The sequence below is a fragment of the Priapulus caudatus genome, unplaced genomic scaffold (genome assembly GCF_000485595.1).
Source record: "Priapulus caudatus unplaced genomic scaffold, Priapulus_caudatus-5.0.1 Scaffold20, whole genome shotgun sequence".
Taxonomy (NCBI): domain Eukaryota; kingdom Metazoa; phylum Priapulida; class Priapulimorpha; order Priapulimorphida; family Priapulidae; genus Priapulus; species Priapulus caudatus.
Window position 1 is genome coordinate 121,880 of NW_014577081.1, and position 26,104 is coordinate 147,983.

General features: G+C 43.7%; 4 protein-coding genes across 5 annotated transcripts in view; 2 read left to right on the forward strand and 2 right to left on the reverse strand.

Moving 5' to 3' along the window:
* Positions 1-1,520: 1,520 nt before the first annotated feature.
* LOC106812249 (probable U3 small nucleolar RNA-associated protein 11) lies at positions 1,521-5,284 on the forward strand (the record flags this gene model as incomplete). Its single annotated transcript, XM_014816081.1, is given in 6 exon segments — positions 1,521-1,582; positions 1,858-1,960; positions 3,396-3,509; positions 3,922-4,015; positions 4,304-4,434; positions 4,643-5,284. Coding segments are annotated over 6 exon segments (699 nt in total), but the record flags the coding sequence as incomplete, so codon positions are not given.
* A 97-nt stretch (positions 5,285-5,381) lies between these two features.
* LOC106812233 (dehydrogenase/reductase SDR family member 4-like) lies at positions 5,382-8,952 on the reverse strand. Of its 2 annotated transcripts, none has more exons than XM_014816072.1 (2): positions 8,896-8,952; positions 5,382-6,563 (listed from the first exon to the last, which is right to left on the reverse strand). In XM_014816072.1, exon 2 carries the CDS (start codon positions 6,530-6,532, stop codon positions 5,759-5,761), a length of 774 nt encoding a protein of 257 aa, XP_014671558.1. In that variant the 5' UTR covers positions 6,533-6,563; positions 8,896-8,952; the 3' UTR covers positions 5,382-5,758. The 2 variants fall into 2 exon arrangements, with proteins under 2 accessions (XP_014671558.1, XP_014671552.1); XM_014816066.1 differs by having other exon boundaries at positions 8,860-8,948.
* Positions 8,953-17,631: 8,679 nt separating this feature from the next.
* Positions 17,632-25,418, reverse strand: LOC106811949. The gene is made up of 8 exons (XM_014815695.1): positions 25,404-25,418; positions 24,195-24,365; positions 23,692-23,839; positions 22,701-23,051; positions 20,672-20,804; positions 19,176-19,287; positions 18,704-18,837; positions 17,632-17,886 (listed from the first exon to the last, which is right to left on the reverse strand). Exons 2-8 carry the CDS (start codon positions 24,265-24,267, stop codon positions 17,725-17,727), a joined length of 1,113 nt encoding a protein of 370 aa, XP_014671181.1. The 5' UTR covers positions 24,268-24,365; positions 25,404-25,418; the 3' UTR covers positions 17,632-17,724.
* The window catches only part of LOC106811938 (noelin-2-like), a 21,579-nt gene continuing 17,026 nt past the window's right edge, over positions 21,552-26,104 (forward strand). Inside the window, exon 1 of the mRNA XM_014815685.1 lies at positions 21,552-21,556. The gene's annotated coding sequence lies outside the window, so the exon portion shown is untranslated. The remainder of the gene's footprint in view (positions 21,557-26,104) is intronic.

The following is a 26,104-nucleotide window of genomic DNA, read 5'->3' on the forward strand; positions in this document are numbered from 1 at the left end:
GTCTCTGAAAATACACCAGCAAACCGGCCCGAGTGATTCACTCGGGCATTCCTCCGCAGAAAAGGATAGGCTCGCGTTGTAACCCTATCCTCTTGGGTTTGGGTTACATTATTGTATCTAGTGAGTTAGGTATCTGTTATACTGAAGGGGTCGTTGTCGTATAGGGTACTACATATATGTACCCGAGCTACATATATGTATACATAAATGTAATATAATGCTAGTCTAAGGAGTCGCCTACGCCTACTCCCGAACCCTAACCCTAACCATATCAGATAGTTACCTCGGGTACATATGTGTAGTACCCTATACGACAATGACCCCTTCAGCGTGAGTTGGCATTCAAAACTGAATCTGATCACAGGCCCTTGGAGACTCACGTGTCAAGAAGGGTGCTAGTCTATAAGACATGGCCCAGAGTAAAAGAGCGAACCCTTCTTGACACATGAGCCTCCAAGGGCCTGTGATCTGATGCTCAGACTGTGAATGGTACGCGGGTTGTACCTAGTTTTATTACGCTTCACGTTCTCTAAGTAGTCCGCTATTAAAATTATGCACGGTAGGCCTATACTCAACACTAAATAGTTTAGCTTGACTAAATGTTGATCTTTAAATCTAATCGTTTATATTGAGATACGGACAGTGCAATATCGATTATTGTTTCGTCGGCCGCTGTATTGTGATTCACCGATGTATTGGTGAATCATTACACTCCTACCTAAAATCGGAGGGTTTCTTTGCATAGGTAAACATTCCATAATCAGTGGAATATCTACTATGATTTGAGTGCTATGATTATCCAATTTTAATTTGCTTACATCCTATTACATCCTAATACATGTTTATTAGTGTGAAAATTTTCAGGTACACAAATCCTAAACATTGACGTTACATGTGATATTTTGTGTCCCTAATATTTTTACTTTAAGGGCCCAGTTGGCTACTTCTTTTTGGGCAAGTTTGTATTGCCGCTATTTGTATTGTTGCATTTTGTATAGGTATGTGTGAGGCACTAGAAGTATAGTACATTGCACCATTTCGGGGCTTGATGCAGTAAACCCAGGGCACTAGAAGTATAGTACATTGCACCATTTCGGGGCTTGATGCAGTAAACCTAGGGCACTATAGTAGTAGAGCTACATGAACATATGACATATTATAATTTTATACATCTGTTCATGGTACTACATTAACTACCCATACAGGGTTTCTTCTGAGGGAAAATTAGACAACAGAGGTAATGGCCAGTTTGGGGGAAAAACACGCATAATGGATTCAAAGGCGTGTCTGTGCATCTCGAGGACCTAGCAAAGCGAGCAGCGCAGGAACTCGACCAGCTAGGGGGGCCCGGGGGCAGGTAAAATTTTAATACAGGAACATTTTCACAACGGCGGTGCGCCACTGTGCCTCTTATGTAGAAGATACCCTGCCATATAGATATGGGGATTCACCCGTAGACAGATTTGCATGGTAAACTCCAGCTCGGTTGTATCTTATCACTGTTGGTTATGTACTTACAGCTGTCAAGCAGATCTCATCTTGGAGCATTAGAGAAGAAAAAAGATTACAAACTTCGTGCAAAGTAAGGGAAATTTCCATATCATCATTAGAACTGATTGATCATATTGAACTTGGCAAAAGCTGGCATGTTTAATTAGTATTTTCGTTTCTGACCTAGTGCATATGGGATATTAGCTTTGAATGAACATATACCATTTACTTTCATGTTAGGCCTTATTTTATAGTCTCTTCCATAGCACAGAAAACATTATTCAGTGTATAAGCTAAAATATGTATCCACATCTGTATGTGTTACTGTAAAACATGGTTTTTTGACTAATTTTATTTGTTTTTTAGCGATTTTCAAAAAAAGCAAAAGTTCCTAAAAGGTCTGAAGCAGAAAGCTCTAGAAAGAAACCCAGATGAGTTCTACTTCAAAATGGTCAACAGCAAACTTAAGGTGTTTAGATTTATATAATTTCACTTCAAGAAAATGTGATGTAGAAATGTGATTGTACTCTGTTTTTAGCTCACCTTGACATCGTCAAGATGAGCTATTGCCATGGGTCATCATCCATCGTACGTACGCTCGTCCGTCCGTCCGTCAACATTTGGCTACGGTCAACGATAACTCAGGAATTGTTTGACCCACATGTTTGAAATTGGGTCCTATTTTGGAGCACGCCAGTCGACGTACTTTTGAGCCAAGGCCATTTTTTTGGCAAAAATTGGAATTGCCATTAGTCAGTTCAGGTTCAACGGATTTTGCTCATTTTTGGTATGTGAATGAATAAGGGCTAGGGGTTTTGATATTTAAAAAAATTATGCAAATTAGGTAGGTTTTGGCAATTATATTGCATATTATATGGACACAACAGTCTGTGGTGTCACACTCATCTGGTTTGTTTTACAAGATTTCATTGACAATATCTTTAATACAAAATTGGTATTTCCTCTCCACCCTGCCGATAAAACGTCTATATTAGAGTAAAGTTTTACAAAACATGTCGGAACGCAGCATAACTTATTTATTTCGAATGCCATCGCTAAGAAACATCAAAGCGGGTATAGCGCCATCTACCGTCACAAATTATGATTCATTTTGGTTTATAAATTATTATTGCGATATACAGATGGCAACCGTGTGCTACCGCCTAGAAAAACTCATACGAAGTAAACACTTCCATGCAACCAATTAACCTTTGACAAAAGTGGTGTTATGGACAGGGAAACACCATTGTCACGTGGTATATAGCAGCTACGTGGAATAAGCGTATCCTCTCAATCTTACACGTTACACATCGGGAGCTCCGCTTTTAGGCAACTGCCTAAATCTGAAAACGTTAAATGGCGATCATTTAGGTGTAACGCCAATCACTCGCCCACATCTCAGACTTTCACATCTCAAACATTTATTTTCACATAAAAAATTACTCATAATTATCAAGAGTATATAATGGGAGTATATAGTTGGTATACTCTTCGTTTCTATAATGTACGTCGATGGTTGCTCAATTACAACCGACTTCTTCTCACTCACTCATTTGTGTCCCTTTTTGTGGTGAGCTACAGTGTCATTGACACTTTCATTTAAACTTAGCCCTGTCCATTGATAACTACATATTATGTATTTACTGAAGTATATATATATACAAAGTCAACCATCTCGTTATGGCATTTTGATTGTGTACTAGTTGGTTTCGGCATAGCACAGCAGGAACTGTGCAATGCACATTGATTTAACTGCTGATAAATCATAATACCTATTGGTTAACTTTGCTAGTGTATACTGGTAACTTCTAGTAATTCTTTAGTATGTACTGCTTCTCTTGCACAGTTTAGGTGCTCGCCTGTGTGTTTGTTGGCAGTGACATTTTTGTTACTTATGCCGCCAGGATGGTGCTCACATTGAGGAGGAGAAGAAAGATGATCTACCACTTACACAGAAGAAACTCATGCAAACACAAGATCTCAATTATATCAACTGCAAGCGCAATTCTGAAATAAAGGTAGCTCTGCTCCGTAACCTATTTTCTGTCAATGGTGGTCCTTAATACGAGATCACATAGTACTACGTTTTGTTTAATCAAGATATTTAGGCTAATTTGTCTATCATTTATTTTACACAATACCTGTAGAATATCCCTGCTACATTAATTTTATAATTATTTGGCAACTTCTTGGATCGATGAGATTTTCTTTAATTGATTAAGGTTGTTGTAGTTGTAGTTGGTCAGTCGGTAGTCTCACAAATGCTAGCAATGATCACATATTATGTTGTTTTTTATTAATGGTCATGAATTATTATGTAGCAGTCCTAGTTTCTTCAGCATCGTTCACTAAACATTTGAATAAGATATGCAGCCAGTGTTTTAATCATTTTTTGTGCATAACTCCACAAGGGTATCTATTATCTTGCAGAAAATAGAGAAATTGAAGTCTGGGCTTCATTTACTAGATGTCGATGGAAAACCGCAAAACAAGCATACATTTTTTGTTGACACGCGGATGCAAGGTGCTCATATATATTTAGTGTTTCTTGGCAGATTGTATCAAATAAAATATTACAGCTTAAGTATTTTACGCACCGATTAAATGCATGCTGTATGTGTTTTAACTTCAAAAATATAAACAGGAAACATATTACAAACCTATAGTGTGGTCACTGTGGTGTATACAGCAATGGTCAGTTAGTTTATTTTTTTGTTTTTAATGTAATTAGTATGAATAAGTGTTTTCATTGGGGGTCACAATTATGTCATTTACATTTTCCATGTAGGCGATTGTTTGGTCACTTTTTCAGCAAAATCATTTGACGTGGCAGAGCACATGGATACAGCCCCAGAGTTTCTCGCTAGAAGTTACAACATTCCTCGCTTGAACGACCTGAGCAGAAAACCTATTATTGGGCCATCAAGCGACGAGTCCCTTGCAGTAAGTTAGCTGGCAAACCTAGCTTTGTTTACACGAATTATCTTCTATTTCGTGGTTTCTACGGATTAAATAGAATTTGTGGAAAATACGTATTAAATCTAATTTGTTGATTACGTAATTCGTAGAAAATGCCGTGGTCCCGTCTGATGCGAATTAAGGAAGGTTGACAGTAAAGAGAAGCTGTATACAGATAACCTATATCTTCTAGGCCATTACAAAAGAGAGAAAAAAGAACTACAAGGAGCTAATTAAGCGGATCGAGAGAGAAAGGGAACTCTCTGTCATCACCCAGAAGATGGAGATGAAAAAAAAACTCATGGGAAAGGAGAAGTCAAAAAAGGTCACAGACGAAACGAAATCAGCACCTGCAATATACAAGTGGTTTGCAGAAAGAAAACGTTAACATATTGGATCCTACAAGTGACAATAGAAATTATTGCTTTCATATTTTGTACATTAGTCAAATTATCAATAGATAGTTGGAAAGTATTTACATCTGTATCATGATATCATCATCATTGCTACTAGCACAGTGTGTCTTTCCGGTCGGTCGGCTGCTTCTCGGTTGAGAATGGTCCTGGCGTTCCATTGGGCAATTGTCAATTGTTGAGTTCTTCTTCCTAGCTTATTTTTCACTGTCAATGGGAGATGGGGTCAAGCAGTGCTGTCGATCGTCAAATCGATGTGTGTGCAATCGTATGCAATACTTAATACAGACATCTTTGCATTGATAGATTGGAAGAATGAGGTATATTTGTATTGGAGTAATACAATACACCCATTTCATACTAGGAATTTATTGATGATGGATAGTCAGTAATTGTTATTAAATTTTTTTAGTAAACTTGTATATAATTTTTTTATTATTATACTTTAGTTTGTTAATTGTTCTTGATAATTTTCTACATGAATTGAATTCAACTCTATTAATTATCAAAACAAGGTTAATGATAATTATAGCATACCCTAATTAAAACACATTTGACTAAATTACTAATGTGGTTGATCACATAGTCATATGTAAATAAATTGCATATGCTCGTTTGCAAATAATGTTAAAATTTCAAATATCCAGATTTAGTCAAGGGATCGTAGTTGTCATTAATAATGGTTCCTATTCACGTAAATCGTGGTATCTACATACATTATGTAAATCATTGGCAACAAGCATCAACCATTATTTTGTCTTAGAAACAATAATTAAATGAAGATTTTCCACTTTAAATATTTGACAATCACATAGAGCAATAATTTTATCAAAATTATTCTATATACTTGGGCACGCTCATGTATTTTGCACACACTGCTGCTCACTACTGATCAGCTACAGTCTCGATTGCATGCCACCAGCAATGACAATTGTCTCACCAGTAACATACGAGGCATCGTCTGACACCAGGTACGATACGGTACCAGCTACCTCTACCGGCTCCCCAAACCGCTTTACAGGCACCTGCTTCAGCACCTCCTCTGCAATGGAAGTTGAAGTGTGAAGAGGAGCACTGAACTTTGTCCTAATTACACCCGGCGCAACTCCATTTACACGGATTCCCATTTCTGCGCATTGTGGCGCCATCGCTTTGACCAACCCTAGAAGAGCAGTTTTGCTAACCGAGTAACATCCTAAGAGCTCAAAAGGTTGATATCCACCAATAGAGGTCACGAATACGATATTTCCATTGCCCTTTTTTTGCATATGAGGCGCCACTTCCTTAGCGAGAAAGAAAGCACTTTTAACATTAGTGTCAAAGATTTTCGTCCACTGCTCTTCAGTTGTATCAAAGATATTACCCATAGCTGGATTTGCAGCTGCATTAGAAATGAGGATGTCAATGGAGCCATTTCTCTCGAGCGTCTTTGTAACAAGAGTTTTTCTGTCTTCCGCATTGCCCACATGGCAGACCATTCCAGTGACATCTAATCCTTCATCCTGTAACTGCTTTTGAGCTTTATCAACGTTTCCTTGCTTCCTACTGCTGATGACAACTCGGGCTCCATCCTTGGCAAGTCTTCTCGATATGGCCAAGCCGATACCCTGCGTTGATGCAGTAACTATCGCTACTTTCCCTGCTAGCGGCAATGCGAGCGAGGTAGCCATAATGCCAATGTCCCTGCTGATTGATGTTCACCTAAAAACAAAGTCGAAATGTCCGTATACTTATATACAGGGGCACAGTCAATACTAGCTCTACTGGTGTAGGCCCGTCGATCAGAAGGGGCTATGCTAGACGAGCTAATTAAGTCAATACGTGCGGTTGCAGTGCTCACAGAAGTGCAGGTATATTATTGAGGCCGTGGATATTCTTCCGAACATCGGAAACATGTCTGGCAGAACTCACTATCTAGCGTTTACATTTTTTAAGAAACAAACAAACACGTAGTGTATTTTCCGAAGACGATGGTCTACACATTCCTAAAATGTCTATATGTTGCGAGCAATCCTCCGATCTTAAGATTGCGCTGCGCAATATACCGATCGCAAAAAACTGCGCCAATCTCGAGATTGCGCTGCACATTTTTACAGCTTCTCAATAACGAAGTAATCAATACGCTCATGCAACTTTTCCATTTTTACTCTTAGAAGAAAGCAGTGTTTCCCCTGCATTGACACGAGCGAGGCGGGCCACCTCGCTCAAATTCTCAGACGCCTAACATAAATTTGTCCAAAACACCGCCCTGCTGACGATAATCACTGTTCTTCCATCAATAAACTACAGAATAGCTTAGAATGCACCAAATTGCACCATTTTTTGAAAAATGAAAACCCTGCGGTGCTCGCTTTGCTAGGACATCGAAACGTGCACACACCAAAAAAAAATTACCACCTCACAGACCTTTTTGGCCAGGGGAACTTTCTTGCTAGAAATTAGTTGACAACACCCTCAAGAAGACCTCTGTAAATTTTTAAGACTGTACCCCCACATTAACCAAACTCACGACATGGGGGTGTAAACGCTACTCTGACCAAGAGTAGATACAATAATGTAGCTCGTAGGGTCTATGGCCCCCTGACCTCTGTTTGACCTGGCTCGTTTAGCTATTCTGACTAACCCTAACCCTAACCCTATATATATTATATATTATATATATATATTAGTCAGAAATAGCTAAACGAGCCAGGTCAAACAGAGGTCAGGGGGGGCATAGACCTTATCTGCAATAATGTAACCCAACAAGAGTTCGTGGCCCAGTGGTTAGGCCACGTATACTGTCCACTGATGCTCATAGGGTCTATGCTCCCCAGTGTACTGCCGGAACGTACCCGGGGTATGGTCCGGTATACCGGAACGTACCCTGGTAACTATTTGATATGGTTAGGGTTAGAGTTAGGGTTAGGGCGTAGGCGTAGGCGACTCCCTAGACTCGTTAGTGGAGTAGGCGAGGTACGGACCGGCATATTAGATAGTACCAGGGTACGTTCCGGCAGTACCCTGGTGGACATCGCCCCTCTCAGCTCCACTGAAGGCTGTGAGTTCAAACCCCGGCCGGGGCAGTGAATTTTCTCAAGGTGTAAAAACCTGGCTCTCAACATTGGAGACTGTGAATCTCCCGTGGCTCGGATGACCACGTAAAATGGCGGTCCCGTCTCCAGTAATACTAATTAGGCCAATGGGGATGTAAAAGAACCACCGAGGGCGCAAAAAAAACTGGCTGAAACCATGCCCCCTCAGTGCCATTCGGCTAAAAGGCTAACCACAGACTAATGGATACATTTAGTCCGGATGTATACGGATGTATCTGTGCGTCTGGCTCATAGGGTCTATGTCCCCCAGGGTACTGCCGGAACGTACCCTGGTAACTATCTGGCTGATATGGTTAGGGTTAGGGTAGGGTTAGGGTTAGGGTTAGCCACAAGTTCCCTTCTCGCTTAACACTACGTTGGCGAGAGTCCTACGACGTGTAAGTCGGAGAGCCTGGTCGGTTTAGGTTAGGGGTAGAATTATGGTTAAGGAGTAGGCGTAGGCGACTCCCCAGACTCGTTAGTGGAGTAGGCAAGGTACGGTCCGGCATATTAGATAGTAGTATTCCAGGGTACGTTCCAGAAACGTATCCAGGGAACGTATCCAGAACGTATCCAGGGTACGAATCCAGGGTACCCAGGGAACCAGGGTATCCGGTACCAGAACCCGGATCCGGGGTACCAGGGTATCCAGGGAGGGGGAACGTATCCAGGGTACGTTCCGGCAGTACCCTGGGGGACATAGACCCTATCAGCGTTAGCACAGGCACTTGAAACGCTTCAAGTGCCTGTGAGCGTTAGTCTGTGGGCTAACTACCTGGCTAATTACCCAAGCTAGGTCACACCCCATGGCTAGCTATAGCCCTGGACGTTTATTCCTTACAGACTGTCCAGTATACAAGTAGAGAAGTAGAAGTAGAAGAGTAGTTGTACAAAACAAATCTAAAATGAAAATGTGATGATACCTTCTAAAGACTATAGTACAAACGTGGATTTAACACCTTTTGGAAATCAACTACGTCTTCAATAATGTAGCAGCGACTTTGATCAAATATGACATTCTCGCGCCATCTATCGGTAGAAATAATTTATATGCGCACTTGGCGCACATGACCCGACGCCATTATTGAAATACATACATCGAAGTGTAGGATGGGAATTTCACGTCCAAACCTTTACCAATCTTATGCAGTAAATGTTGTTCTGTATAGGTACTGTAATTATATTAATTCCACTCTACGTTAAATACGTTTTAGAGTATTATAATACCTTTAATAATGCATTTTACGGTTACACACAACATACAATGTGCGCATATGAATTATTTCTACCGATAGATGGCGCGAGGATGTCATATTTGATGTGACAATGATATCCCCTCTGCGCGCGAACTGCGCGTGTATGCACACCAGTAGTCGGTTCACGAGTTGACGGTGTTTGCCATGAGTCTACTACGTTCGCTCTGTGCCCTAAGAACATATCACTACTGGAAGTAGTTTATTTTTTGCTGGTTACGTGCCTGCTTTAGACTATTCCGTCCACTGCGTAGCTAAGGGGGGGCACAAGGGCCCATGACGCCAACCCACGCTGTTGATTGCAAACAAAACCAAAACAAAATTGTTCCGTTGGCGCTCTCACCAATCAAACTACACACACATGGCCGACAAATGTCCTGTTACTCTGCATCGCTGCGTGAGACGCAACATTGCCTCTAAGAAGTGAGGCATTGTCAGAGGTCTAAGGACTTCGTTTAGGTCAGATCGACCCAGCGCGGACCGGATTTTCTGCTCGTCATTCCCTTTTCGTATGAGACATGTGAGTTCAGTGGAAGTGATCATTAGATGTGGTCAACGAAGATCCTGCAAAAGTGTTCGCGTGGTGGGCAAAATCGGACAGAGAAGACTTGACTTTTGGATTTGAGATTTCTGCAGCAGACATAAACCATGACTAAAATAAAGGAGTAGTAATTCCTTCTGTTGCTCCATATTTGTGTGTGTCATAGTGGCTTTGATTGAATTTTATGGTTCTGAACTCTTATTGACAGAAGAAAAGAAATTGGAAATGCTTTGTTGAATAACTTTGATATATTCGAACTTATAGACGGCCATTTTGGCATCCACCTCGGTTTTTATTGTCAAATCCGAATTTCAACACATATTCTTAAGTAACTGTTTCCTCATATCAGGGGAGCAAAAAACAATTCTTTTCATGGTAAATTTCCCTTTTATTTAATAGAGCGCGTATTTTGGCAAGCTACCTTTTGTTTTATTGAAATCAAAGTTTTCAATATGGTTTTTAGTTCTTCATCAGAGGAAAGCAAAAACATTTTTTATAAACGAACACAAATGTAAACTGTGATCTTTAACGCTATCGTATTCTAACATGTAAATCTTTGTAATTTAAATAAAGTGCTATGTTTTATTCAGGTGCGTTCACACACATCTAAGGCCACCTGTTTCCGTAGAGTCTTTATTCTTCCGATTTCATTCATTTTATTTTTCCTCTACTTTTCACAAAAATAATTTAACTTTTTAACTTTAATATGAGGAACTTGAAGACAGTTTATGTACGGATAAAATGCACACATTGCATGGTACTGGCTAACAACACAAATCAACTAATTGCCAATAATTCCGTCAGTGCTTGAATGAGGAACATAGGCGTAGCTAAGGGGGGGGCAGCAAGGAGGCAATGACCCCTCTTGATCGGAGAGTAACTAAAAAATAAGGAGAGAAAGGGCGCCTTAATGGATTGGTTTAGTACCACTATTACCTTTTATACCTAATAAGAAAATGAAAGTGCGCAAAAATGCCATTTTGATTGCACATATTTCAAAAATACCGCTACTGTGGGAGGGAAACACCCTGCCCCGTTGAGAATGTCTTTCATCGCTTGTCTTGGTTTGCTCCCCTCCCTGAAAAACACTGGCTTCGTACTACCGATTTTCACTGGTCTGGACTTAAGGGTCCACCAAGCTGGTCGTGGTAACCTCAGAGCCTTCGGCGCCACAGCCCAGGGGCCCATCGTCCGCATCGTTGATCGATCGGAGTTGAAAACAAAAATAAAAAGCGAGGGAGGGGTTATAAGGGAAGCATAAGCCAGCTTCTCATATAAAGTTACCCCCTAATACTGAATTTAGTGTTTTTATGTTTTTAATTAATGCATTTTCATGGCACGAATTTTCAAAATCTCTCTTCTACTGGGAGGGGGGAGATACCTTCCTCCTCATTCACCTCACTTTTTCCCTCTGTTCGCTTCGTCTTCTCTCTCGCCTGGCCGTCTCTTCCCTGTTCATTGCTGGGCTACGCCACTGCAGACATGAATGTTTGGATGACAATCTTGCGTGATGTTAACCTGCCGTTGATGGCTTGCAGTCCTTGTATATTACGCGTAACCTTAGGTGGAGTGAGAGAGATAGAGAGAAGAGAGAGAGTGAGACGAGAGAAGATGAGAGAGAGAGAGAGAGAGAGAGAGAGAGAGAGAGAGAGTGGGAAGGGCCGAGAGAGCCTGAGAGAGCGAAGAGAGAGAGAGTAGAGATAGAGATATGAGAGAGAGACGAGAGAGAGAGAGAGAAGAGAGGAGAGAGAGAGAGAGAGGGAGAGGCGAGAGAAGAGAGAGAGGTGGGAAGGGAGAGAGAGAGAGAGAGATAGAGAGGAGCAAAGAGAGAGATAGGATGAGAAGAGAGGAGACGAGAGACGAAGAGAGAGAGAGAGAGAGAGCGTGTAGAGAGAGAGGTGGAGGGCGGAAGGTGAGAGAGAGAAGGAGGAGAGAGCAGAGAGAAGCGAGAGAGAGAGGTGAGGAGGGAGAGAGAGAGGGAGACGCAGAGAGATGAGAGAGATAGAGATAGAGAATAGATAGGATAGAGAGAGAGAGAGAGAGCAGAGAGAGAGAGAGAGAGAAGAGAGCGGAGAAGAGAGAGAGAGGAGCAAAGAGAGAGAGTATGAGATAGATAGAGAGAGAGAGAGAGAGAAGAGAGATAGAAGAGAGCGAGAGAGAGAGAGAGAGAGAGAGAGACGATGAGAGAGAGAAAGAGAGAGAGAGAGAGAGAGGGAGAGCGAGAGAAGAGAGAGCGGGGAGGAGAGAAGAGAGAGAGAGAGCAAGAGAGAGAGATAGAGATAAGAGAGAGAGAGAGAGAGAGAGAGAAGATGAGAGAGATGATAGAGAGAGAGAGAGGGGAGAGCGAGAGAGATGAGAGTGTGGAGAGAGAGAGAGAGAGAGAGAGAGAGGGGAGAAGAGAGAGAACGAAGCAGAGAGAAGACGAGGATGAGAGAAGAGAGCAGAGAGAGAGAGAGAAGAGATGCAGAGAGAGGAGAAAGAGAGAGAGAGAGAGAGAGAGAGAGAGAGAGCAGAGACGAGCCAGAGAGGAGAAGCAAGAGAAGAGAGAGCAAGAGACGAGAGAGAGCAGAGAGAGAGAGAAGAGAGAGAGAGAAAGAGAGAGAGACGAGGAGGAAGACGACGAGAGGCCGGAGAGAGGAGTGAGGAGAGAGAGAGAGTGAGAGACGAGAGAGACGAGACAGAGAGAGAGAGAGAGACGAGAGAGCGAGAGAGAAGAGAAAGACGAGAGAGAGAGAGGCGGGGGGGGGGGGCGGACGACGGGATCATTATCGGTAAGCTAGGCTGCCCGCCACGCCGCTGCCCTGCTTGATCAGTGAGTGGCTGACCAGCACGTCTGTAACTTATACTAGATGACACCAACTGGACCCCCCTGCAGTGCTTCTGCACTCGCACGTGACTCTCTAGTCAAACCGTTCTAATGAACTGGTGTGTCAGCGCGTTTAGCACTGACGACCTGCGGAGTTGGCGCGACTCGATGCGAGCGCGTCAGCGTCGACCGCGAACGTCACCGCTGGCGGCGTTGGACTATAGGGTTTAGGGTATATATATATATTATGTATAATATATATATATATATATAGTATATATAATATATAGGTAGGGTAGTATATATAATATATAGATATATATAGGGTTAGCGGTTATAATAATATATATATAGAGATATAGTATATAGGGTCAGGGTATATATATACCTATGATATAATATATACCCTAACCCTATATATATTAAACATACATCTATATAAGTACCTAACCCTATATTTATATAATATATAATAATCGCCTACATACGCACGCGTGTACGTGGTATGTTGTGTGGTTTAGGGTAGGGGGTTAGGGCCGGCGCTTAGGGTAGGGGTTAGGGTAAGGGTATATATATATATATACCCTAACCCTATATATAGTTTACGCTCACCCCTAACCCCTACCCTAGACGCCTAACGCCCTACCCCTAACCAGCGTACACGGCGTCGCGTGCAGGTACACGCTGTGCGTGCACGTTACACGCCGTGGTGCATGGTACACGCGTGCGTGCAGTGTACACGCGTTGCGTGCAGCGTAACACGCATGCGTGCACGTACACGCATAGCGTGGCGCATGACACGCATCGCGTGGCGGCATACACACGCATGCTCGTGCGCATACCACGCTGCGTGCGCATACAGCGCGTGCGTGCACGTACACGCGATGCCGGTGGCACAGCATACACGCGTACCGCGCACATACCCACACGTTGCGCGGCACGTACTACAGCGTATTGCTCGCACATACACATGCACGCATTGCGGTCATGTGCATCTGATGCACGGCAGATAGCACTTCACGTGCAACCTAGTTGTACAGCAAGGCCCGCAAGGTACAACGCGCCGCGTATGTACACGCTATGCGCGGCGTGCACATAAGGAGCTCGGGCTGCACGACTTGGACAAACCAATGCCTCTCGTTAGCAACCACCGCATTCCATGACCTGGTCCTGCGACTGTGGCACGAGTCTTTGCGCCTGTGGCGTGGCGAACCTCCGGGCTTTTTATGCCACACGAGAGGTATCCGTGTTAGCTTCCTTGCCTTGACCGCAGAGTTGTTAATTACAAGTCATCTGTGGGAGTGTTCTGTTCTCGTACGTGAGGGGGGGATGTGCCTATCTGTCCGTCATCGTTAGTTGTTATTGTTGTCGTTGTTTGTTTGTTTCGTTCTTGCTGTTCTTAGTTTGCGCGCGCCAACGGAAGGAGTGTAAACAGGCGAGAAGAGAAGGATGTTGGGGATGCGGATGCGCGATCAGGCGAGTGCGGATTTAGAGACGGGTGGGAGCAAATGATTATGGTTGATTTGACGGTTGCCATACACTCCTTCCTCGAGTCGATGTTTTCGGGCTCTTCTAGAAGTTTGTGTACGCGACGTGTGTACGTTGCTCCTATATTTAGACCGAATGTTACCAATGCTTGTATACAAGTTATCACCGTCGATTGTTATATCAATGTTATCAACGATTCTATAGCAGTGTTACCGACAATTCTACACATGGGTCACCAACGATTGTTATACAAATGGCTAAACGTTATATCAATCAGACATGCACCTGGCGTAGTAAGGGGCACAAGAGGCAATGCGGCCCCCCACCCTGTTGATTTGGCAACAAAACAAAAACAAAAATTTTTCGTTGCCTCTGCACGCGTCTTCATCAGGACTGGCCACAATTCTGTTACTTCTGCATACTGTGAACGAAACCATTCTCTAAAATGAGCATTGTCACAGTCTAACTTTCGTCTCTACAATTGACCCAGCCACCGATTCTCTGCTCTCATTCGTCCTTTTCGGGTTGAACGTGGAGTCTAGTGAATGGCATTAATGTCAACGAAATCCCAAAATCGACGAGAACAGACTCTGACTTCTGGATTTTGGAGATTCTGCAGGCAGACAAAAACATGATAAAAGAAAGGAGATAATCTTCTGTTGCTCAGATTTTGTGTTGTTGCAAGTTGCTTGCATTGAATTTTATGGTTCTGAACTCTTATTGACAGAAAAAACAGAACAATGGAAATGCTTTGTGAATAACTTTGATATATTCGGAACTTATAGACGGCCATTTTCGGGCAGAAACCTCCGGTTTTTATTTCCAATCCGATTTCAACACTATTTAAAGTGAACTGTTCCTATCAGGGGAGGGCAAAAACAATCTCTTTCATGGTAATTTCCTTTTTATTTTAATAGACGGCTATTTTGCAGCTAGCCTTTGTTTTTAGTTGAAATGCAAATTTCAATATGGTTTTTAGTGTCTTCATCAGACGGAAAGCAAAAAACATTTTTTATTAACGAACAAAATGTTAAATGTGATCCTTTAACGGCTATTGCTATTCTAAACGATGTAAAATCGTTTTGTAATTTAAATTAAAATTGCATGTTTATCAGGCAGTTCCAAACCACGAGCAGACCTTTCCGCTAGAGTCTTTATTTCGATTAGTATTTCAGATACTGCGCCTCAAACTTTTTTCAAACAATATATTATAACTTTTTTAACTTTTATATGAGGAACTTTGAATACAGTTATTATGACGCGATAAGGCAACATTGCAAGTGGGGACTGCTAACCAACGACAAGATCAACACGAATTCCAAATCGTCAGGTGATTGAATGAGGACATAGGCGGTTAGCCTAAGGGGGGTTACAAGGAGGCACCTGAACCCCCTCTTGATCGGAGAGGTAGAAAAATTGAAGAGAGAAGGGCCGCTTAATGCGGATTGGTGCCTATACCCCTGATTACCATACACCTAATATGAAAATTGAAATGCGCAAAAATGTGCCATTTCGATGCACATACTTTTCAAAAATTACCGGCTAACTACTGTGGGAGGGCCTGAAACACCCTCCCCCTGAGAAATTTGTTCAACAACTACGCTGTCTTTGGTCGCTTATACTCTTTCTTAACCTTCGCCTGAAAAAACACGGCTTCAAGCCAAACGGCTGCGCCCCACCAGCGCGTCACGTGGACCCATTTTCCAAACTGGTACTAGCAAGGTCCACCCAAGCCTGGTGTCGTGTTTTTTTTTGTTGTGCAAGCCTCAAGGACCGTTCCCCCGGCGGTGAGGCAGCTAGGCCGGGACAGCCAGGGGGGGCGTCCGATCGTGCGCCGACGTCGAATGGCGATCGTGAGCGTTGGAAAAACGATTAAAAACGGCGAGGAAAAGGAATTAGCATAGTGGGCCACTTCTCACTATAAAGTGTACGATCGCGCCTGGAAATACGGAGGATTTAGTGAAGGCGGTTGAAAAATGCGCCTTGCATAGGCGGGCACTGAAGTTTGGCACGTCATAGGAACTCTTCGCCGCGCCTACGTCGTGGAGGGGGCAGATGACGTCCTGGCCCAAGCAGGGGCCAACACGAGCGGGCGGGGGGCGCCTAGGGCACCGAGGCGCGAGCACAGACCACGAGCTCTGGGGGTCATCGCTAAGCCGCCCTCTGCTCCGCTTACGCTCCCGGGCAGTCGGCCCTGTGCGCGCGCGGAGGCCGCCTGTTTTCGCGAAATTGCGAGGGGTGGGGAGCTCGCCGACGCCCAACTGTAGCGCGCGTCTCACAGAACGGCTGAGGGGCGATGTCACGTGTGAGATGTTGAAGAGCGAGGAGGCAGGAGATCACGGCGTGACCAATCGAGAGGATTATTATACAAGGCAGGGGTTTACATGGGAGATTGTCTTGCCGTCCCGACAGGACGTCGCGGCGCCCTCCCGCCTCCCTCCCCCGTTGCAATCCGCTCCGCCGCGCCCTCACCGCCGGGATCGGAGGATCATCGCTTCGGGCGCCACCGCCTCTTTCGCGCCTTGTATCCGGTGCCCGGGGCTATCATCCCCTCGAATGCGAACGACGTCGCAGGATCACTTTATATGTCTTGCACATTTTCTTTTATGGATGTCGACTTAGTTTCCGAACCAGGTTTGCCGTCATAAAGATGGAGATTTATGCCGGTAACAATGTATTAATTTCTCGAGTGGTATTTAATTTCGCGGTGCTGATGCCTGAGTTTCTTTGTTATTTTGCGTGCGCACCGATACGTGCCGTAGCTGAATAAGCGGTCTCGTCTAAGTCCACCTCTATCGTCTCTCTATGCCTCTCCTCTCTCTCTCTCTCTCCTCTCCTCTCTCTCTCTCCTCGTCTCTCTCTGCTCTCCTCTCTACTCGTGCTCTCTCTCTATCTCGTTTCTCTCTCCTCTCTCCTCTGCCTCCTCAGTCTGTCGCTCTCGGTGCGCTCTCCTCTCTACTCCGCTCTCTTGCTCTCCGTCGGTTCACTCTCCTCTACTGATCTCTCACAAGATCATCTCACATCAAGTCTCAGGGTCGGGTCATGTCGTCTCGGTTTCGATAAGGGTCATCTTGTCTCTTCTCCGTGTCGGTTGGACCGTCGTCCGATCAGGTGTGCCGTGTACACAAAATCCCCCGGATCTTGCGCTTTTCCTCGGGAGAGTCGATCAAGGGACTTCATCGAAATCTTTTTCTCAATCCTCCCGCCCACTGGCCTCCCTACTCCCGCTCCTTCCCCTCCCACTCCCCGTCCCCTTTTCTCCCGTCTCCCGCCCCATTCTCTCCCGTCTCCCGTCCCCCCTTCTTCCGCACCCCCGCCCCCTGTACCCCCTCAGTAACGGGTGTTTAAATTTATTTTGAATCAGCAATACGGTTCGATTCTAATGTCAGCTGAAAGCCTGAGTAAGAGATGTACGTCTCGAAAGCTCGCTGATTATTAAACACCCTTTACCTATTATATGAATTTGTATTTTTATCTACATATACACACATGTGCGCGCGCATTATTAATAATAGATTATTAGTATAAATAAAGTAAAATAAAATAATGACTTACCACAATTGAAATAAGAAATTTGATTTAGTGTACATAGCACGGTAATTTTTATTTTGACCCAATTTTTATTGTGCAGGCAGGATAGACCAGTTATGTTTAGTTATGGCATAATGTTCGTGTGTTATATAACTTATAATCATATATATCACAAGCGTGACGTCTCCTCATTCGCTCTGATCATAACTTGCGTTTGGTCGCTGCCCACAGTAGACGGTTCAGGCGATGTCGGCATGTGTGCTAATGCCATCTGACGTGTGTTGCTGATATCCGTTGAATCGACGTTAGCGAGTACACTATCGTTGTTCCCCTAAAAGGCAACACAGATTCTGAAAGCCTTTTGCGTGGGAAATTGCATTAACATTGAATGTAGCAACGCACTCAATGACTTCAGCCAATCAGACCCCATCACATAGGTTTATTGCTGCGCGCGATTGTATATATACATATATATAATTTATGGAATTTTCCTAATACATATTCTGTTTCTTAGATAATTGCTGCGTTAGCTTCTAGCGGTATGTTTATTTCCGTCGATTGATTGCATCTAACAACTTGCTTTGGTACCGACTGATATTATAAGATAATATATAGGTAACGTGTAAAAAAGATTATTTTTGATTACAACTTACACCTTGCTTTGCTACCAAATGATATTATAACAAATAGGTAATATATAAAAACGACAACATTTTCATCATAGCATTCATAGTGCACTTTTATTTAACTCTGATCAATGTTATGTGTCGTGACCTGATGGGCTGACGACGACAGCCATGCGGGCGCAGTTTTATTTCTTTCAATGTGTATATATAACACTTGAATAAATAGCTGATAATGCGATAAAACAGGTAAACTATGGTATTTTACGAGTATATAGGGCCTAATCTGCAATAGCATATTTAATCAGATTTTTATCAGACATATAGACTCTGAAAGGGGCACGGCAACTAGTAAACGCTATATTAATTTTGCTGACTATGGGTAAATCGTGCGCAGCCATGTTCTCATAAAAGCATGTATTATATTAGCTCTAGTACTATAGCCCTCCGCTCCGCCGCAGGCAACTGTACGCGGGCTATAGTTACTAGAGCTAGTATTATATTGGCATTGTTATTAGCACTCACCGCAGCTCTCCGTCGGACCGGGTGCCAGAAAATGACTCCTGAACGCCAACCCGGAAATCCATAGCGTAAATATACGATGATGCCGGAAATGACAAATGCTACCAATAAGATCACGATCGTGGCCGCAAACACGCCTGTAAGACAGCATCAACCGATATTTTTTATTTATTATTGGTTAGAACTGGTACTTACATGTGCTAACACATCGAGTATCTTGCGTCTAGGTTTCTAACATGAAATAACACGTGATACGATGTGTTGAACCGCTAATAAATCTGCCTGCTGTGATTGATAGTTAGCTCAACCCAATCATTTTTGTGATAGAGACGTTATAAAAGACAATTCTTGTCGACGAAGTGCCACAAAGTTGATAATTAAACGCCGTATAGCTTGGCCGATCCAGCAACAATACCCAATAGAGGGCGTGGGTATCGCGCCCAGACGAATAGAGTAATTCTGTCATGGCCCATACCGTGGTATGCTTCTCCGTCGCTGCTAGTGGTCCTGGATGTATTGAGCGCCCGCGGGGCGTCGCCTGTGATGAGCTGCTTCAGCTCCTTACTGCTCAAGTTGTAGAAGTATTCCTGAATGAAATATAATGTGCACGGGTAACACGTGTTTACTGAAACATTGCTATGGAAATTTGTTAGGCAAATGTCCTCATCGATCATGTGAATATTCAACACTATCTCTATGCAGTGAAAAAGAAGCCTGCGTCGTGTTAACTGAGGCCCAAAATGTCATGCAGAAGGCAGGGATGGTCCTCAAATAGTCGAGTTGTAATTAACACGATGAACAAATCATTGAATGGCGGTTCTCCAGATGTCGAGCCCCGTAAAATACTTAGGCTGAGTTGGTTGTCGCAAGAAGATGTTTTCTCTTTCGAAGGAGTAGAGGTGTTATCTGATCTGGTGGTCACTAAGCGCACTGTGCTGAGCTGTACTGCTAAACTGTTTGACCTATTGGGATCTCTTAAACCATTCTCAATGACTGCAAAATGGATATTTCAAGAGCTATGTCAGATGGGTTTGCAGTGAGATGAGGAGATACCAGAAGAGATCCAATCCAGGTTTACTCATTGGCTAGCGGGCCTTAAACAGCTATGCAAATGGCAGATTCCCAGATGCTATACACAGCCTGCATGGACGAGCCTGAACGTAATCAAGCTCCATGCTTTTGAGGATGCATCTGAGCGTGGGTATGGAGCAGTCGTGTACAGTTTTCTTGTGTCCGTATCTGGAACAATGCCGCTATCAGAGCGCATGAAGGAGTATAGGATTCCTATCACTGCCTCTACTGGAGGGTCCTAATGGAATGCCCTGGTTATCGATTTACAGCAAACATTAAGACCTTCTTTCAGCTTGCCGTTGAATATTTCCATTTCTTACTGAAATTTTCTGATTGAATCACCAAAGCATGTCGAAAATAATTAGGCTTAAAACTAAAAACATGTAGACAAATTTGGTCTCACCCATGCGCGGATATATTATCGTCCGCTCCAGCATAAAAATTGCCACGAAATCCATCATTTTACCCCCCCCCCCCCGCTATATCCCACCAATACCCTCCCGCTTATGCAGTACTAACGAACAGTACTACGCCTGACGTCGTTATTGGTCACGCTAAGTGCTGCGTGAGGTATATGGCCTTGTAAACGAAGTTCAACACATGTTGGCAGCATCTGTTTAACGGCGTTTTATGGCATATAGAGTGTTTCAAGAAAAAAGGCAACGCGTTGAGCGACTTTGTTGACGCGCTGAGAAAATAAGACACGCACCATTCCACTTTGTTATTTGCATGTTCTTAATTCTTGTTAAATGACAATGAATGTTACGCTTTTGCGACACCGCTCAGTACTTGTCTCTAACATTTTAACATTTAATATATAACATTGACCAAATTTAACACTTTAGCAGGTTGCCAACAAATGTTGAGTATGTGTTAAATAGACTAAATGCATATAATCACCGGCAGAGGGCACAACGAGCCGTAGTCCCTCCTCAGGGCGGAGGCGTGGTATTTTAGGTCGTATAGGATGGACCGGTCTTCATCGCAGTCACGAAAAATCCTCGCCAAACAAACATGCGCTTTACGCGCCGCGCTGCAATGGCAAACAAACACAATACTGTATTAGAATGGGATATTCCACGAAAAACGTTCACTCAAGTAAAAACATTAATTGCATTGTTTCAGGTAGATTGCTTTTAAATGAAGCCTAAATTTTCATATTTTAAGTCATGCCGACTTTTATCATAGCACCGATGATGCGGCTCACTGCAAACACAATTTAGAGAAATATAATTTTAGGTATATTTCTTTGACGTTCTATTTTATGAATATAAATTAGCCAACCATGTCGTAGTATATAGTACCATATCTATGGTTAGTAAGTACCTCGTGAGCTAATAAATTCACTTGAATTGCATGTCATATGAATCAGACTCCTGTTTTATTACTATAAATGATGAAGGCATAATTTCTTCAAAAGAAAGCATGATCGCTTGGAACAAAATCGGCTAGAGCTTGGGTAAGGGTTTTGTGTAGGGTTAGGGTAACACTCGTGTATAGGAATGAGGGTTAATTGTTGGCGTTTGGGTTAGTGATAAGGTTAGTGTTAGGGTTAAGGTTAGCGTTAAGCGGCGAGTTAAAGTTATAGTAAAAGTCTCGTGTGAGATCTCTACGAGGAAACCCAAGGGTCCGTGTTTGGTTTAATCAGCTCGCCGGACGCCGTGACTACAGCTAGGTACTATAATTGCACGCGATCAACGTTATTTTCCCCTACTGCCGTGCAATATGGTCACCCGTCGCGCTGTGATTGAATACAATTCATTATGTTCGCGGCGTATAAACGCAGTCGCTGATTCGTGTTGCTGTCATCCTGTCATTGCACCGACTCATGCTGAGCCGAGTAGTAACGTGACACGGTAACATCGATGCTGTTTCCCATTACATATTCTACTCCCCGCGGCCGCTATCAAGGCCGGATCCAAAATGCCCACGCGTGGGATACGTCACGCTACAGGAGGTTCCCTCCCCGCATTCACAGAAGTGACAGTATAATTATATTAGCTACGGGGTGTAAATTTACACCAGTGCGCGGGGCAATGTAATTACGCAGGCAGTCAACGGTAGTACACCAAGGGGCGAGTTGAACTAAAGTTACGTCAGCTGCTGGGGGAACTTATTTACACTGGGAGGGGAGGTATAATTTGTTTTAATGTACGGTCTATATACACCAGCGAAGCTTATACGAAACACATAGGTATTTGTATACGATATGAGGGCAGGTACTATGTTTTTAAACAATTTGTGAAGTATGTGACTATTAATATCAATCGAGAAGGAAGCGGTACTTGCTAAGATGGATGAAGATTATGCACAACAGCGTGATGTTTGCGCAGATATCGGGGGTTCCTTTCTGTAGGTAGATTTGACTAATTATAGCTTTGCTTACTTTTGGTTAAAAGCAGTGCAAGTGTTGCTGAGGTATATGTCAGCTAGAGCGTGTCACATCACGTATCAGCCCTAGTGCTAAACGAGCCATATAGGCAATACTTACTGAGAGTAACATAACGTGAAAATTATGCACGCCTCACTGATGTCTGTTACTAACATGAGTATGTATGCTGGACCGCCGGCCCCATTGAGCGCTATACAATGTTATTACATACAACTCAGTGTCTTTCACCTTAAAAAAGAGAGAATCTCGTGATAAAAGAGATGGAAGGACAGCCAGACAGTGAGTCAGGCAGACAGACAGAGTCACAGACGCACGCACGCGAGCGCTCACACACACAAACACACACACACGCACGCACGCACGCACACACACACACACACACACACACACACACACACACACACACACACACACACACACACACACACACACACACACACACACACACACACACACACACACACACACACACACACACACACATACACACACACATACTTATACGCATCTAGGCCTACATACATCTAGCACACTTACGTGCACAGCATGTGCGTACAGCCGACGTCACTTAGACCCCGCGAGCAGTCGACATAAGAGACATAGGCACTGTCGACGTCGTAGGCGCATCGCTCGATCGCCTCGCTCAGCGTCGGCGCGTCGGCACACGACGAATCATTCACCGACCGCTCGTCGTCATCGTCATCGTCGCCACCGTCGCCATCGTAGTTCCTGACGTCAGCTGGTGCAAGCGTGTCCGAGTCACGACAGGTGGCGCCACGGTTCTCGTTGAGCAGGGCTATGTGCTTTCGCACGTGTACCGCGCCCGTGACGTCATTCTTGCAGACGACGGATAACACCGTCAAACATCTGAGCGCGACGGCCTGCTCTCTGCGAGAGAAAGACTCGTCGTCACGTGGTTTACACGCTTAACTTCAGCTGCTGATTCGCAATTTATGAACTTGAAAGTCGGACAGGATCGGATCTAGCTTTCGGGAGACGGAGGGGGGGGGTTGATAATTGAGCGAAGGCGTGCCGAAGGCAAGCGGTGCTATACGGGGGCCCCATTTTACTAGTATCAAAACATCAGGAGTGGATGATAATCGATTATCTATATTAATAATCTATTAATAATCCGCTTGATAATCATACTATAGAATACAGATTATAGACTATAGGCTATCGATTATAGATTAGCTAATATAGACGATAGGCTTTAGACTATCGTATTATGGTATAGCTATGGTATACACGGTATAGCCACTTGGTAGCGCGTGCGCCGTGATGTTACGCCATGTTCTATGTGAAGCAAGACGTACAGATGTTAATGCAGCACAAAACACTAAAACACTCATTCGACATTCGAATTTTGTATTTCAATTCGTCAGCTAAAGAGTGTAAAGTAACACGCAATGTGATTGATCAGAAAAGCTGGTTAGATTTCGATTTCATATCTTCGAGTTTCGAATTTAGACTCAGCCGTCTGAGCTTTCGTAGTTCATCGTTCATCACGTTTATCAGTGGGACTGACTTGCAAATTATCTGTGCGCATGAATCCCTCGGCGGTCCACTTGTAGCCGGTGAACAGAACAGCTTTCTTTTCTCGAGGTTTTTTAGACATCCGGCGATGGCGTCACTCACGTAATTCTCCGAACCGTACATGCAAACTTTAGATAGCCCTGAAATAATCTAGCAACACTGTGACTAGTATATTGCGTAATCGCTGTAATGAAATATAAGTTATATCAAATTACAGCTATATAAGCTATTCAGACTATAAAGGCACGGCGTTATGGACATTTTCCTACATCGGACAACTCGAGAGTACACACTTTTTACCTTAAAATTACAGTTTCTACAAATATGTCTACTTTTAGAAGATAGTGAGCGTGCGCAAATACAATTAAATCGGACCATCTGTCACATTAGCGAATATTCCCAAATTTTGTCTTTTAGACTAGGGGGTCGACATCATTACTACTGCCGATAACTGTAATTACAGTATACACTAATTGACAATAATAACACACTTACCTGTGAAAGCACCTGTGAAAATCGGATGAAGCAGAGAAATTGCGAGAACGTTGCCTAGGATCAGTGACGCCATCCTAAACTATACTCTCACAACGCTGAGTATCGTGATGGGATCAAACGCTGGATTGATCATTCATCGGCGATTGATTACGTCTTCTATTGCTCGCATTCCTAATCAAAATGATCAAACTCGGTTAATCGATCAATTGATTGATTGATTGATTACGTTCTCCCGTCACTGGTATTTCGTATATGGTGTCGATGGGCAGACGGCTGATAAGAAGCTATATGAATCTTAGGTGAATCTCGATATGGCTTCGCTGCTCGTTGTTTGCACAGTCACATCCTCACTAAGCCGCCGGCCACAATTAGCCGAGTGCACGTAGCAGAAGTGAAGTCACAACGCAATGACAGCTTCTATCATGTTCAACAGTAAAAAAATATGTTCTGAGAAAGAACACCGCTTGTCCGCGCTCGTAGAACTAGTCGGCTGCTAGCGTGTACAACCGCTCGTTGTGGCGGCACACACACACACCCAGTAGATACCCGCACGTTAACAACACACGGAGCGACCCTAATTGACGACCTGATTGCTGTGACGATGCTAGCAAGATCTAGTGTCATGCGGGAACTTAGAGTCGCTGTGCGTTCGTCTGTGCCGCGCGTCGCTAGCTGTGCACATTGTATTTATCATCTGACCCGTGCGCGCATGCGCAGTGCGATGCTACTAGCTCGTGCTAACAATATTACGACAGTTCGCAATAGTTTAACTTTCAATCAGCTCAATTCTGTGAGCGGATTGAACGCGGAATTTATATTTTGTTCAGGCAGATGTGAGATTATTCAGGGTATAAGCAGCTCGTATATCTAGTAGTGGCATGCCGGGTACACGCCTATTCTGCACGCCTAGGCTGCACGCCGAGTCACTGCATCTTTCTATGTGACATCCTATCCGGATTACATAATTATCAATATTGAACATGAATTCGGTTATATCCATATAAACTTGCACATCTATCTATATCTATATAATCCTGCACCATATACAGACAATCATAGGATATAAATCAAAAACCAATTGCACTACTACTGTGCTAATGATTGTCACGGACAAATCGGAATCAATAAAGAACAGATAGGTTACAAAACCTTACTATAATGTTCTCACACATATTTACAGTGCCCTAACGAGAGAGACAGTGTCCATACCTACGCGAATGGCCTATGAGTACCTACTTCCCTGATGGTTTGGCATAGAAATAAATAAGTAAAACGAAACTCACGTTATACAGTCTGTTTGTTATTCCGTCGGAAACGTATCATATTTCATCCAGCATCAGTATATAGCAGTAATGCGAAATATTGTCAGCGGTACCTATGTGCCTAGAATGCCATTTACGACATGCATGGTCTCCGGCAATATTCGTTATTGATGCGTCGTTATACGATCCTCATAGCATGTAATAACACCTAGCTCTCGGCGACAGGTTGCCGTTAGCATTACCGAGCATGATTGTCATCTACGCGGGTGGCAGGCAGGCCGTCAACTAATCAGCGTTCCGCATGTAACGTTTTGCTCGCCATTTTGTATAAAGGGCTTGTGAATGTCGCATGACAGAAAACGATTTGACCGTGTCCCACATAACTCGGTGGGCAGATGTGTGTGTGTGTGTGTGTGTGTGTGTGTGTGCGTGCGTGCGTGCGTGCGCGCGCGCGCGCGTGTGTGTGTGTGTGTATGTGTGTATGTGTGTGTGTGTGTGTGTGTGTGTGTGTGTGTGTGTGTGTGTGTGTGTGTGTGTGTGTGTGTGTGTGTGTGTGTGTGTGTGTGTGTGTGTGTGTGTGTGTGTGTGTCGTCGTCGTACGTACGTACCTCGTCCGTCGTACGTAGACGACGAGGTCGCGCGTCGTCG